Source organism: Acanthopagrus latus, chromosome 2, assembly GCF_904848185.1.
Source record: "Acanthopagrus latus isolate v.2019 chromosome 2, fAcaLat1.1, whole genome shotgun sequence".
Taxonomy (NCBI): domain Eukaryota; kingdom Metazoa; phylum Chordata; class Actinopteri; order Spariformes; family Sparidae; genus Acanthopagrus; species Acanthopagrus latus.
The window spans coordinates 13,403,663-13,418,894 of NC_051040.1; the positions used below are offsets into that span (position 1 = coordinate 13,403,663).

Genomic DNA, 15,232 nt, shown 5'->3' on the forward strand with positions numbered 1-15,232 from the left:
ACTTTATTTCTGACTTTCTATTCAGCAGCCTCTATGAGTTTTTGTCACTCGAGAAAAATAATTATATTAATACTTAAATTCAACAGAAGGAGAGCACGTTTGCGGACGTGTCTTGCAGCCTGTCCACCGCTTTGCTTCACGGGGCACATGTGTCTGTCTCCGTACTCGCATACAATTACAGCACATATATTACAGGTTTGTATATGCATGTGTGTGTGGTCAGTAATAACAGGAAGCTGGCCCTCCATGTTGACTCAAACCTGCCCTGCTGATTGGCCACTTGAAATAAATAAACAAACAAAGCGAGTGGCCCACACAGCCCACATGCAGCAGAGTTCTCTGTGAGGCTAAAAATAAGAAACACTGCACGCTCCGAGCCCTCAAACCCAAACAGGAACACCTGCAGCTGGATTCCCGGCCCGCCCCGGCCCGTCGTCATGACAATCGATTGCACTGCGCGCAAACAGTTTATAGTGGGACAAGGATGGCTGGGAGATATCTGCTTGGAGGGCTTGAGGATGAGCTGCAGCTGAACTGACAGACAGACCATAAAACCAGAAGACAGCAAAGGTTGAAGAAAAGTCAAAGAGGAGTGAAGCCATCACGGAGATAAAAGGAGACGACAGATGTGATGACAGACTGAGACAGGGGGACCCAGTCTGGGATGTGGTCTGAGTAGGAGTTGGTTCCAGAGTCAGCTGGTGGCTGTGGAGCACCGAGGCCACGAGACTGTCGAAAGGAATGTGCGTGAATAACAATCCTGCCTGTAACGTCAATAAATAGCTGTGAGCTAAACGATGACGCCCACTCTTGTCTGAGCGATGGAGTGATGAAGGAGATGATTAACAGGAGGTTTTAAGAAGACCAGTGTGAATGTTTAACGATAATGTTGGGGAAAAAAAGGAGCGGACCAGTCGCTACAAGTATGAGACGTGCAGCTTTTTGTGTGATTAATCTAAGAATCAGCAGACTGTTGCTGAAAAAGAGACGGATGGTGACGACAGAATCATCCAATCATAGCAACATTTAACAAGAACCCTAATTCTAATCCTAAACTTTTCGGGTAGGATGACAGGAATATCGGGTCGCTGATTAAATGCAAATGTTTCCATTGTCATCCTAGGAAAAAAATGTGCTTCCTTAACAACTGTCCAGTCACATCTTAACAGTTGTGACTAAGCACTGCAAACTGTCAAGCTTTGGATTTCTCAACATGTCACTCCGATGGCATCTATTAAGAGCAATAGTCTGTAACCAGAGTCGGGAGGATTCTGTCTGTTTTTTTTGTTTTTTGTTTTTTTTTCATTTCCAAAACCCAAAATACAAGAAGTGTTTATCTGCTTGAATGTACCGCTAAGCTGAAAACACTAAAATACCTGGATAACCAGCCTCTTAGCTGAGGCAAGGGACATTTTTATACAAACTGTATTCATTTGTAGGGTTACAGGTTCTGTCCCCACTTCAGGACATACACATCCGCTGTGTAGGAGTCAGTCCTGGATGTTATCACACTTTACGCGAACATTAGTGGACCTGTCTCACTCTTTATTTGGCTCGAGGAAGTCGACGCTCCAGCAACTTTATTAGCTCATGCTAGCCAGCTAGAGCTCATATAATCTGCTTGCAAGAGATGTCGTTTCAGTAGACAAAATGCACCAACCAATCTATTTTTTACATTATCATGGTTGCTGGGGATTCACTTCACTAATGTAGCCCATTGCACACATGTAAAAGTCAAAAACATCAATATAGTTATTGTACTTGCATGTTTGGATGTGCAACTGGTAGAGAGGATATCTGGGTGCCTCTTTTTAAAAGGATTATTTTTCACAGTTGGTTTGATAAAAAAAGAAAAACAGTGGACAAACGTGACAAGCAGTAGATTTATGCTTTATCTAAGAACAAATATGGATCACTTGATGTGCTTTACGTTATTGATTCTACTCAATCATTTAAGAGGGAAATATTGTATCTTTGCATTCCATTTAGTTGATATCGTTAGTAACTTGTACATGATGAAGACAACATTTTCAGTTGATACACTGAGTAGTTGATTGACAGAAACAGAAACATTTTAATGCAAAAATGTCAAACGTTTCATGGTTCCTGCTGCTTAAATGTGAATTTAAAATTTGCTGCTTGATTTTTTTTTCCTTACAGTAATATTATTATTCATTTTTTTTTATAACTTGGAGGTTTTGGTTATTATTTGATACATTGTGAAGGTGTTGACTTGGGCTTTGGTTAACTGTGACAGCATTTATATATTGAAGTTTTACAGGAAATAATTAAATGAAAACAATCACCAGTTGCAGTCTGATACAAAACATCAAATGCATAGGCATCAATATGCCTTCTAAATATTAATCACAGGGGGCATTTATTACACACCAAGTATCAAGTTCATTTTTGTAGTTATACTTACTTTCGTTTAAGTGAGCAATGCAGTGAGCAATGCAAGACTTTTATTTGTAAAAGAGAATTTTCCAGTACTTTTATCAGTACGTTTACTTGAGTATACACTCTTCTGGGAGGTTGAAATGCTCCTCAAACAGCTGCAGCGCCTGCTCTTATTTCTGTCTGAGGCAGTGTGATAAAACACAAACCTCCTTTCATGCATGAAATAAAAATGCAGGCTCACAACTCGGCAGGACAGTCCAGCTGTATCGCGTCTAAGTGTGCGTGTGATTACGTGCATGTGCATTTAAACACAGACACAGACACAGACACACACACACACACACACACACACACACACACACACACACACACACACACACACACACACACACACATACACACGCGCACACACACACACACGCACACACACACACACACACACACACACACACACACACACACACACACACACACACTACACATGTATGGCATTGTATGTTTGTTCTTTGGTGCAGGAGTGCATGCCTGTCTGCGTTTGTGTACTTCCCATGAAGAACATACTGTACATATGTGTGAGTGTTATTTATGGACCCCCTCACTGTCTCTAAGTGTGTCAGCTCCAGATGTGCTGAGGTCATAGCAGGGCTACCCTCGACCGGTCCAGATGTGTCCAGGTGTGGCCTGTGGTGTCACGCATGCATGCAGCCCTGACTCTCCTCAGGCCCTGGAACAGGTTGTAGGGTTGGACATGTTTCCAGATTCTCGGGATGAGGAGAACGAAACGTGAAAGAAAAATATTTCAAACAAGCAACTGCATGAATGTCTGCATGTCCAGTAAATGAATATGTCCTGTTGATGTACTGCTCTGTGGTAGTTTGTACTCAAATGAATGAACATCGCTGGCTTGAATAAAATAATTAAGCGATTCATCTCTCTGTTACTATCTTTGGCAGGACATGGCTGTCTGTCCAGTCAGGACAGCTGTGTCCGTTGATATCCTCAGCAAGGAGAACAGGACTGAGCTTAAGGACAGAGATCTGGCAGTTTTACAACAGGAAAAGGGCACTCAAGTCTTACATTCTCTGGCACGGAGACAGAAACAGATAGAGAGGGGTCTACGGGTTGAAAGAGATTTTGAATAAAGATTTTGCACGGGGGGAAGATGTGAAAGGGGGCGGAGGGGTGAGGAGAGTTTATTCTCTTTAAGGATTTGCGTTATGGGGGGAACTGGAAGTTTGCGGGGGAGAGCGAAACGAGAGAGCGAAGATCTCCCTGTTATCAAGCCTCAGTGTTTACTCAGATTCCTACTCACAGATAGCATCAGCAAATAAGCTGCGGCCAAGTCGACGTGCCGTTGGACCAAGCCAAAACTGACCTTTTGCCTCCTTGAACACGCACACGCACACATGCATGCATAACATATACACACACAATCCTGCTGTTCTCTACGTTCTGCCCAGTTATAAACACTGAGCACTGGTGGGGTCAAAGTAAAACAAGAGGCCGGTTCTCAGAAAGTTTAGTTCGATTGAGGAGCATAAACTATGTATCTATCTTGGTTCTTCTTCAATCTGTTGCTCTCTGGTCCTGGACCTGAATTAAGGTTTTAATCTGATGTTACAAATAAGACGAGCGGTACCGATAGTTAAGACACCAGCTGCATTTCCCTGTCTGTCCTCCGTGTTACATGCAGTGCATCAGTTCTAATTGAGTGACTGTATTATAAGACCACAATGGCCGTTTGATGAGGCAAGAGAAAGGTGGCGAGCTTTGATATTACTATATCTTTCACAAGTCCATGCTGCCTTTAAACGCCGTGCCCTCATTCATATTCCGCCTCTCCCTCTATTTCTTTCCTCCTCTCTTTGTGCGACAGAGTGATGTGACAGTAGAGAGCAGACAATGTCGGGTTACCCTGGTAATTTGGGAAGGAGGACGGAAGTATCCTGGGCGGGCGGCGTCCCTCCCTCTGGTGCGACGTGAGTCCCACTGATGATTCACCAGCCTGTACGATGAAGGTTGGTGACCCCAATTTGAGTAAGGCAGGAGGAGGAGGAGGAGCAGGGGGAAGAAGGCGGATGAGGAAGGGGGATAATAAGGAGGAGGGGATGGCGATGCCTACGTCAGTGGCACTTGCTAATAGGCAGATGTCCTTGTCCCTGACACAAGTAAATCATGTCTCATGGGGGGAAGAGTAAAAGAAAGAGAGGAGGAGAGGAAGGGAGGAAACAAGCAAGGCAGAGATTGAGATTGGCGTCTGGAGGAGCGAGGCGCTGGGTTGGATGTGAGTGCGTGTCTAAATGAAATTATGAGCAATTACTTCAGCCTCCGAGTCCACTGTGGAAATGCTGTTTTGATGAAGACAGAAAACAAGAAGGAATGGAAGCCGGAGAAGGTGAAATGACTCAGTATAAGTGTTTTAAGCTGTTGAGGGTGAGTGGGCTGAGATGTGTTTAAAGCAGAGAGGGAAACAGGTGATCTGAAGAGAGGGAGAAGGAGTGGAAGCAGATGGAAGAGAGGGTGAGGCAGGAGGAGGGAGGGTCAGCACTGGTGGAAAAACTACTCAGAGTCTTTACTAAAATAAAAGTAGTGATACCACACTATTAGAAGAATCGCTTGGGACGTTCTGCTGGAGCACCACCAGGTCTAATTCTATCCTAGGCCCTTTGCTGCCTGTCATCCTATACCTCTCCCCATTTTCCAGTCACATAAAAACAGAAAAGCTTTAAACACTAATCTATAAAAAAGAAGAAGAGTTGTTAAATCACAAGCAGAAAATAATAAGCATAATTCAATGTGTAAAGTGGCAAATATCAAAAAACGTCCGCTACATTTTTTTTTTTTATTATTTTTTTTACAAAACTGGCCATTAAAAACTAAAAAACAAAAGAAATATATAAAAGGCTCATTCTAAGAGAATAAGAATGCAACAAAAATAGCCTTAATTCCCCCTTTATCCAGCACACTGGACTTTTGAATGTATGAATAGCATTTATATTGCTGGAAAGCAATTCTTTACACAATGCTGGGCAGTTTAATCTCAAACAATATACAATATTTTATAAGCTCATTATATGTTTAGTATTCTAAAAAAAAGCACAGCTTTCAGATAAACATAAAGGAGTAGAAGTACAAAGCAGAAGAAGATGACAATGTTCAAAATACCACACTAATGCAGTTAAGTACAGAATTTGAGCAACATTCCACCACCGGCGTGCAGCGCTCCTTTCATCACTGTGGGAAGCACCTAAAGTTCTGTGCAGTTGCTCTGTCCGACAGACTCAGCTAACGGCCACAGGAAGATAAACTTTCACAAGTATGTGATCTTCCTCCTGATTAAATAGCTCCACAGCAGACAACCGCCCCCTCTGCCAGGGCAGCTTCCCCTCCACAAACACCATCATCCAGCCTCCCTCACAAAACACCAGGGGCACAAATCTTTAGAAGCAATGTAGTCATTTAAGGTCACCAAAACATTTCTGCAGGCATCTCTGCTCTCTGGAGTGCTACCATATGTTTTCCCACATAAGATGCTGATAATAATAATACGATCCGTTTTGAGAGTGGGCACACACAGCAGAAGTCAGGATTTTGGTCTGTGCCTGCAGCCAACTCCAACGGGAAACCACTTCTCAAATACCGCACGACTACTTCCTATTTTTGTCTAATTAAAGGATTGTTGCGCTGAAATGGAAACTGCTTCGATGGCAGGCACTGGCTGACCGGTTTCAGCGCAACCTGTGATTCAAATCATGTCTGGGAGGTGAAACAGCGAATGATTGGTAGCTGCTGCCTGGTTATTCAACGTGTGAAGTGGGTTTTCGGGAACATCACGCACTATGAGACTTCAGACAGAATTAGATTTCAATTCAAATCTTTAGGCAAATGCAAATTTGCAAACATTAACAGTGGACAGAATATAAATAAATGTAAGCAGTGGCAGACTCAGTATGTTTGAGGGGCAGGGGCGAGAAGCTAAGATAGTCGTGATATATTTATAGTGAAGACAGAGCACTTTAACATGTTTTGTCCACTGGAAGGTCAACCTCGAAGGAACTTTATCATGTTTCATCTACCGTAGGAGCATCCCCGAGGGCAATTTCTCAGCATTTTTCCAAACATGAGGGCAGCAGGGATATCATTTGCTACTTGCTCTAAACATAAAAAGCACAGCTGAAGCTGCAGCACAAGTGCTAATATTAGCCTCTGAAAAAGGGCGATTTTCTGGGGTATCTGTAAATAGCAGATCAATAGAATAAATACCAGGACGTTAAGATAAAGAGACTTTTCATTAGCCTTCAATTCATTGCTCAGGAAGGATAAAATGATGCAGGAACGCAAGAGGACGAGGAGGCTGCTGTCAATAAAGCGGAAAGTCAGCATCAAGTTGAAAAACTTTGAAAGCATATTGTCTTGTCTTTCATACATTTTCAGAGGCAAACTGAAAGCTTGAGTGAGCGCAGTGTTGAAACACACACCAGGTAGGGTTGTTTGCATGTGACATGCTCCCACCTGTCTTTGGGTTTGGTTGCCAGGTATTATAACAGATTTCAAACATGAACTAAGAAACACCCTTTTGATGTGTATCACTATTAAATCAGGAGATACGAACAACTTAAAAATGGGGAGACTCCCGTGAAAAGTTGGAGTGTTGGCGGGTGTGCTACAGGACAGCTGATGTCATTGTTATTACACATGATGATGGTGCTAGATTCAAAGTTAAGGGATCATAAGAGTGATTACTATTTATCCTGCAATGGAACATGGATATGAAGGTGTTTCATCTGATAGTTGGATAGTTGGACATAAATATCAACCTTGATGGTGCTAGAGGAAAGTTCAGGGGCTCACCAAAGTCAGTGCTGCCTATCCTCTGGGGACCGTGAATGTTTGTCTAAAATGTCCTGGCAGTAGTCATGACATGTGTCAGCAGAGCCACACTGCTCACCCGACTTAAAACAAACTATATTATTCAGTGATTTGGCATGTGTGTTTAAAACAGAACATCTTAAAGATAAACATTTGCTGCCTTTTTCTCACGGTGAGAATCACAAACCAGTCAGCAAACCACCAGCACTGCCACTTCTGATTGGTCGGGATTAATGATATAATTACTGACATCAGTGGGTCTTCAGCATCACAGACACTAATTAGCAGCATCTTCCTGTGTTTACTCCTGCGGGAAAGGGAGTGGACCACGATGGAGTCTACAGACTTATAGATAAATGAAGATAACTTTAATCTCGCTCTAATGAGCACTTCCTCTTCCTCCCACCTCCTCATATGTCTTCCTGTCTAGACTTGAGTTGTGCATCTGTGTCCCTTCTTCCTTACCAGCCTGTGGCAACATCTCATCAACCCCTGTGTCTCATCTTATAGAATATTTACAGAAGCATTCACTGACTTTACATGACTGCAGGTCACGGCTAATGCTTATCTGAGTTTCCTACAAAACCATCAAACCAATTTTCTTTTATTTTGGCTGCTTCATAAAGCAAACCAGCTGAATATGCCCCACATTCGCATTATCACTGTAAACACTGTGAAATGAAATGAAAATGTTTTACAATCTGAGGGTTTGTTTATGTTTTGCTGCTCAGTGGGGTCCAGCTGGCATCTCTCCCCCTGCCAGCCTCTTTATCTCCCAGGCCACTTGAGTCGGGGAAGTGAGGCTGCCTCACAGCGCCTGGCCTTCACAATCACTGGAGCTCCTCCAACATTCCCCCCCGGTGGCAACTCAAACAAACCTGGGGACCGACTGTGACTCAGCCATTCCTGCCATGTCTGCCTGTCTGGCTGCTTCGACAACACCTCCTGCGAGCACTTAACAGCAAATACCACCGTGTAGTCGCACTTGAAGGAATTTATGCATCAGCGAATGTATTGCACACGCTAAAGCAGACGGGTTTGTTGTCATTATGGTAACTGTTGGCTATGAATCTACACCATACATCTGATAATAATAATAATTATAGCAGTGATGATTTCTGAGTAGAGTTACTTGAAGCACCCCAAATAATGATAACAGTGATTTGAATAGATGTAAGAAGTTACTTGGTGGAAGAAAACATAATGTGATTTAAGACAAACATGAAATGTCTCCTAAGCACAAGTGAATGTTTAGGGGCAACTTAAAGCACCATAAATGTTCATTATTATTATTATAATTAAAACATTGCGTACACTAAAACAAATATATATTCTTTAGGTGGGACTGGGAAAAAAACCATCTTGCAGCTGGTTCAATGGTCATCTGCTGCAGGTAGAAGACAGCCTAGGGATAAGCACTTCATACAACCCCACATCAAAAGAAACTATCCCTTTATCATCACTTCTGAAACTGCTGAAAGAAAAAACACAATGAAACAGTAAAATACAGCAGATATCTGTAAGTATTGACAGGGACACTGGAGAGTGACTACATTTCAAACCACAGAGATTCAGTAAGAAGCAAAGAGCTGAACACAGACACTTCTATGACACATGTTGGGTCCTTACGACACATGCTTGTTGGATGGAGCCCTCAGTGGTTGGCCTCGGTGGCAAGATGTCACCACAAGATGCTCAACTCAACGCGGTAAAACTGGTGATGGAGATGCGATTGGGCACAGCTCAGTTTTACTTGCTGCAGTGGAAAAGCCCCTCTTGTACCTCGGACCCATGAATGTCTGTATTAAATCTTGTACCAATCTATGTTGAGATATCTTACAGGATGATTAATGACTTTGGCATGTGACTGGTGCTATAGGATCACCAAAGAGTTAACAGGTTACATCGTCTTGGGACCAGAAGCATGACCAGAACCTACCAACATTTGTTGAACTGAAGCCCGGGCCAAGGTGGAGGATCATCCAACTGACAGTGCAATCCCTAAAGCCACGGTGCCAGTAAAGCTCAACAATAAGAAGCCTCAGAAAAGAAAAGACCAAGTGATATTAAATTAAAGAAAGAGTACAAAACAGCTGTTTAGACATGACATTATAAGGTCAAATTATCCGCAGATAATCACAAAGAGCTTTTCTGTTACTGTTTCACTGTGTTTTTAATGAGTCAGCTGCCTGTATAAATCCCCTTTCTTGCCTCTTGTCTCATATTTACAGATCAATGTGGCCTTCTTATCCTCTATGTGATGACTCAGCTGGAAGCTTTTTAAATCAGCGTCATCTTTTGTGCTAACAGGTGTCAAATAAGTCTGATATAATAACACCCAAGCTGACACTTCTTTCACCAAAAATGAATGTTATCACGTGAATCACCACCATCTCCCCTCCTAAAAATACATGATCATGAGGTCACTGCCCAATTATTTTAGTCTGCTGGCAGCCGTTTGGGGCAAAAGGGTGATTAAGTGGCTCGGTGAGTTATCAGACACTTCACCAGGAAGTGAGAGAGGGCCACAAACAGGAAGGAGCGGAATGTGCTTCCTGTTGGCCAGCGGTGTTATACAGGGCAGATTCCTTGCACCATCATGACTGACACACACAGACACAGACACAGACACAGACACAGACACAGACACAGACACACACACACACACACACACACACACACACACACAGAGAGAAATACACATGGCAGGAATGTTTTTCCACTGAAATCAGGGAGAAGCAGACGGTAAGGAAAGAGAAACATTAAGAGCAGATAACATTGAGACAGTGTGTCCCCCTGCACTGCAACAAACTAGAGAGCATGAATCCAACGTCTTCAGATGAGATTATCCACTCACTTAAAAAAAAAAAAAAAAACTCCACATATCCTCACTGAATCATGTAGTTTGTTCGTCAGTATTTGTGTAAAGAAATTTCCATGTAGCACACGGATCCAGCCCTCATGTACATCCCCAAACTTCATCTTATCTTTTGGCCACTTGAGGGCAGCGGACACAAACTGTAAACACAGCACTGACATAATGCTGCTTTAAAAAAAATGTGCATGTTGTGTCCGAAAACAGGCAGGAAAATCAATACAATGATCTGCGAGATGCTAAGACCCACAGCAAGAGTCAGTTGGTAATGCTTGATGGAGTTATCGACAAAGGCACACATGACAGGAGCCTTTAAGTGATGGTCTGACGTTCCATTGTAACATTTCTAAATCTAGATCAGCACAAACATGCACATCTTGGAGACATAAATTGATTCAGTGTGGTAAATGCTGACAGTCAAAACAATTTGTGGTGAAGACATTCTTCTAGCATGTTTTTTATGTTTCCTGTGTCTGTTTGCAGTTGGTTTCTCAGCAGGATCACACAAAAACTACTGACACAGAAGGGTCACAGCCAAGAATAGACCCCATCAACTTCTGGTGTGAAATCACACATTTTCTTCTCATATTCTTTAACATCGTTTAACGGGGTGTTATTCAACATTTTGTTAATTTCTAAAGGAATAATGCCTGGATCTTGATGGGAAGGTCAGATGTATTTCAGAGGCTGGTATCTGTGAGTTAGTTCAAGTGGATTTAAATGTTTTATTTGATAATGGATCAAGTTTGATCTCTCTACTGAGTGCTATTCTAGTTTAGTTTATAGAGCTGTCAGCAGCATTTCTAAAACAGTTGAAAAATCAGATCAAGAATAACGAACTTAAAGCCAAACTTCATATTTTGTCTTAAAACTTAAATACTTTCAGAGCACACACTGGAAACAGTACATAAGATTCCCTACCCTACATGCAACTTAGTGGGAAATGTAAATTAAATATAAGGTATAAAGCCAAACTGTAAGTGATTCTTCAAACCCACTGAGTCAATTGATTTTAACTGATGCTCCTAAACAGCTGGAAACATTTCTCAATATAGTCTGATGCATAAACATGTGATCAGCATTGTAATGGTGTACCTGGTTTCATAAAAAAAAATTCTAACTACTTTATATAAGGTCGGAAAGTTTAATCTTTGTAATTCAGCATATTTTCCTTGATGGCAGTATGTTCTGTATGTGGATGTAGGCTGTAGCGCCCCCCACACACACACACACAAATGTAAGGAGTTAAAAGGTAGGTAGAAAAGGCAGTGAAAGAAATGTTTATATTGTGTTAATGTTCCAGCTGATGTGATGGACGCTCATCACAGAGGTGAGAGTGAGAACTGAGGGAGTTGAGGGCTGCTGGACATAGAACTGCACGCCTGTGTATATGAAATTAACATTGGTTGTCCTTGAGGGCTTCCTGATTGAATCACACAGGCTCGATGACGTCATGCAAGGTTTAAGTCATATTTCGGATTAGGGAGGGCGAGAGAGAGAGGGAGGGAGGGAGGGAGGGAGGATGAGTCACTGCCTCATTGATGACTGTCTCCATTGAGTGGTCAGATAATTCAGGTACAAAAAGAGACACAGGCACAGCACGACCGCCTAATGGCACTCAAATAAAATGACTTATTGAGAACTCGCAAAATACACCTTTTAGGGAGATTAAATAGTATTGATGCCCCCTCCCCTCGCTTCCCCCGTGAGGCTGTTGCTAAACAATGTTAAATCCTTCTCCATTCTATCTATGTGTGAGGATTTAGGTAACTAATCGTTGTGTGCACTGCCATCAGAGCTGGCTGTGGTAGAGAACTGAACCATTCATGAAAAATGATCCCTTGTTCACCTGATCCATCTGAGACCTCAATATATTTAAGGGCCCATCACTTAATTCAGGTTTATATCCTACGATATAAATGATTTGGGTCTGTGGCTGAAAACAAAACTAATTTATTGTTCATTATGATCTGTTTACTGGTTCCTCTATTAATGGATGGATTGCTGAACAAGCCAACTGGGCACATGCCCAAGTAGTCATGGGGCCCCTGGAGCTTAAAACTCTGTCTGAAGTGACTTTAATATTTCCTGTTGAAAGTCACTCAAATGGCTGCAGGAGATGCAAAATGACCGTAAAGAAGCATGAGACGGCCACAAGAAGACACCATCGTAAAAAGATGCAAAATTACCACACAGAGACACAAAACAATTACAAAGAGTAACAAAACGACCTCAGACAAAAACTGACACATGGACACAAGACGAATACACAGACATAACTATGACTAGAGACGAAACTACTACAAAGAAACAGAAAGCAACCACAGCTACAAAAAACACTAATGAAATATAGTAATACTGTTTTTCAAATGATAATGTAATATATGATAAAGATTTGATGGATGTAGTAATGTCGAGGTAACACACATCAATTAACCTTCTTTTCTTAGCAACATCAGTATTTATCTGAAATAAATCTTTTCAGGTCTTATTTGCAAAAAAAACAACTTTAGTTTATTTGTAACAAAGTCATAATTTTTGTAAACAGAATACAAAATAAACATTCAATTACAAAAGCAGTTAACCAAAAACAACATTTTAAGTGCAACATTTCACTCTCTTCACTTGAACAATTAAATCAAGCAGCAGAACAGATGGTACCTCTTTTTGCCTCATGGAGTAGAGCATGTAGATATAATGATAAATTTGACTTCATGGACTTTAACATGCCTTTCAGAACTAATCAGGCTGTAACAGCAGAAGGAAAACAAACAGGGAATGCCTCTACATTTAAGGATTTTCTTGACAGCATACATATTCTCAAAGCATGAGTGATCATCTGCAGATTATCATCACAGCTATACTTTTTTGGTCAAAATTCTTTCAATGGTATCAACCAATTCCACTGCAGACCTGAACAACCCTCTTCTCAGGGTTTTGCATCGCTCTTAAAACACAGGCATACAGCTCCCTCTAGTGCTGAAAATGAGGACTGCTTGTCAGAATTGGATCGTTGACTACAGTCACACAGTGCTAACAGGACTGGAAACAGCAACGTACAAACTTTTTCAGTATTGAAATTAGAACTCACTTGCAACAACAACAAATGAGACTCAAAGTGCTGCTTATCCCAAACAACAAGTCCCAGGTGTTCATAGATCAAAAGTGAATGAAATCACATCCTGACACCTGATCAGTGCCTCTTTTTGCACCCCAATGGGAGTGTGAAGGTCTGACACCTGAAAGTTCAGCACATCGATGTCAGATGCTCCGAACGTGGCCTCCACCTTCACCTTCTCATGCATGTGAAACTGAACCTTCTTGCTGTTCATGGAGAGGAGACATCGGAGGAAACTCTCCCTCAGCACAGATCTTGCATGCTGCTCTCGCTGCAGCTGCTCGGGATCTGCCTCTGACGCAGCAGAAGTGGGGATGGATGTGCGACAGAGGGCGATGAAGCGGGGAGATTTGGGATCAAATCCTCGGCTGTTGGGATCGGGTCCTTTTGGCAGGCGGAGCACAGACACCGGTGTTGCCATGTTGAGTGTTTCTGCCAAGAAAAACAAATATCATTAATACTAGACGGGCAATACCATTTCTAAAAAGAAAGAAGTACTCTTTTGAAGACACGCACTTGACATTCATTCTCAGAGATAATAGAAAATACGGATTTTTTTGTTTTCTGTGATTTTCATTAACAACAAATCAAGTACTTTGACAGAGACGGATGCCTGCACGCTGCTCACAGACACACAAATGTACAGTAGTATTTCAGTTAACTAATAATCATATTTATGAGCTACATCATTGTACAGAGGTAAGCATTTGATTGCACCAGAGTGATATATGAAATTGATTTTAATTTCACATTGTAAGTAGTGTGTGCATACTGACATAGGTAATGACTACCTGAGCTCCACACCTGACTTTAATCGTAATGCTGAAACATCTTTGTTGTACTCTTTAGTGTTAATTTCTTATTTTAAAATGATTTTGCATTTTCACCTACGCATTTGAAATGATGTTGGCATGAGCATACAGTACCCTGAAGCACTCAATTCAGTTACACATAGACAGATGTGTTGATCCACAAAAAAATTGATATACACACACACACAACAATGTTATATACTTAATAAGCATCAGTATGTTTCCAGCTTCTCCAATGTGATTATTTATGTGATGTGAATGTGATACTTTCTCTGTTTTGTATCACGGTCACATAAATTAAATAACTTTGAAATTGAACTGTTCTGACAAAGCAAGCAGCTTGAATATTTCATCTTGTGTATTTGGTAAACTTGTGATGGACATTTTTAACATGTTAAACATTTAAATGATACGCATGAAACAGGGCTGTGAATGAAAAACACATTACTGTTAGATCTGTTTTTGGAAGATTACGGATATAGACACACGTTTAACAACAGCATAAACATTGACAGCTAAGATCAAGCTTCGATATGATAGTGTACGTCTTGAGTGCCAATAACACCAGCTAACTGTAGGTGATAAGTTACGTTAAGTATCAACAACATCCAGTTATTTGGGCTATAGCTTAAACCGCTGTTACAGTCTGTAGGAACAGCTAACATCCGATGTGTTTGACACTGTAGTTAACTATTATCAAACATATCTGCCTACAAAGCATCTGGAAAGGTCGTCCAACAATGCAGACACACAACAACAGTAACTTGGCTAAAAGTTAGCAACTTTCTGAGAGCGCTTTGCTATAGCTAACTCGGATGAAAGCTAATAACATTTGATTTGGCTGCATAAAAAGTATTCTCCCTCGCAGCAGTAGCTCAAAAATTGAGGAAGTCTCACTGAAGATGCCCTGAAGTTTAAATTAAACCCACTGGTGCTTAATTACACACTCACATACCTCCTGCTAGCAGCATTAGCAGTTTGTCGCTCAGTCCTCCTGTTCCTCGTTGGATTCACTGTTGTTAACTGCTCAGTAAGGAAAGTCGCTATTGGCTGTCCTAAAAATAGCTAAATGACGTCATCACTCACTTTGCATAATTGGCCATGCCTATATGGGCGCGGTAAGAGAGAGGAATGACGTCATGGGAGAGACGAAAAGTG

The 15,232-nt window shown here is 41.6% G+C and overlaps 1 protein-coding gene across 1 annotated transcript; it reads right to left on the bottom strand.

Annotated features, from left to right (window-relative positions):
• Positions 1-12,318: 12,318 nt before the first annotated feature.
• Positions 12,319-15,185, bottom strand: gemin7 (gem (nuclear organelle) associated protein 7). The gene is made up of 2 exons (XM_037088009.1): positions 15,030-15,185; positions 12,319-13,694 (listed from the first exon to the last, which is right to left on the bottom strand). The coding sequence occupies exons 1-2, from the start codon at positions 15,043-15,045 to the stop codon at positions 13,297-13,299; spliced, it is 414 nt and encodes a 137-aa protein (XP_036943904.1). The 5' UTR covers positions 15,046-15,185; the 3' UTR covers positions 12,319-13,296.
• Positions 15,186-15,232: the final 47 nt, after the last annotated feature.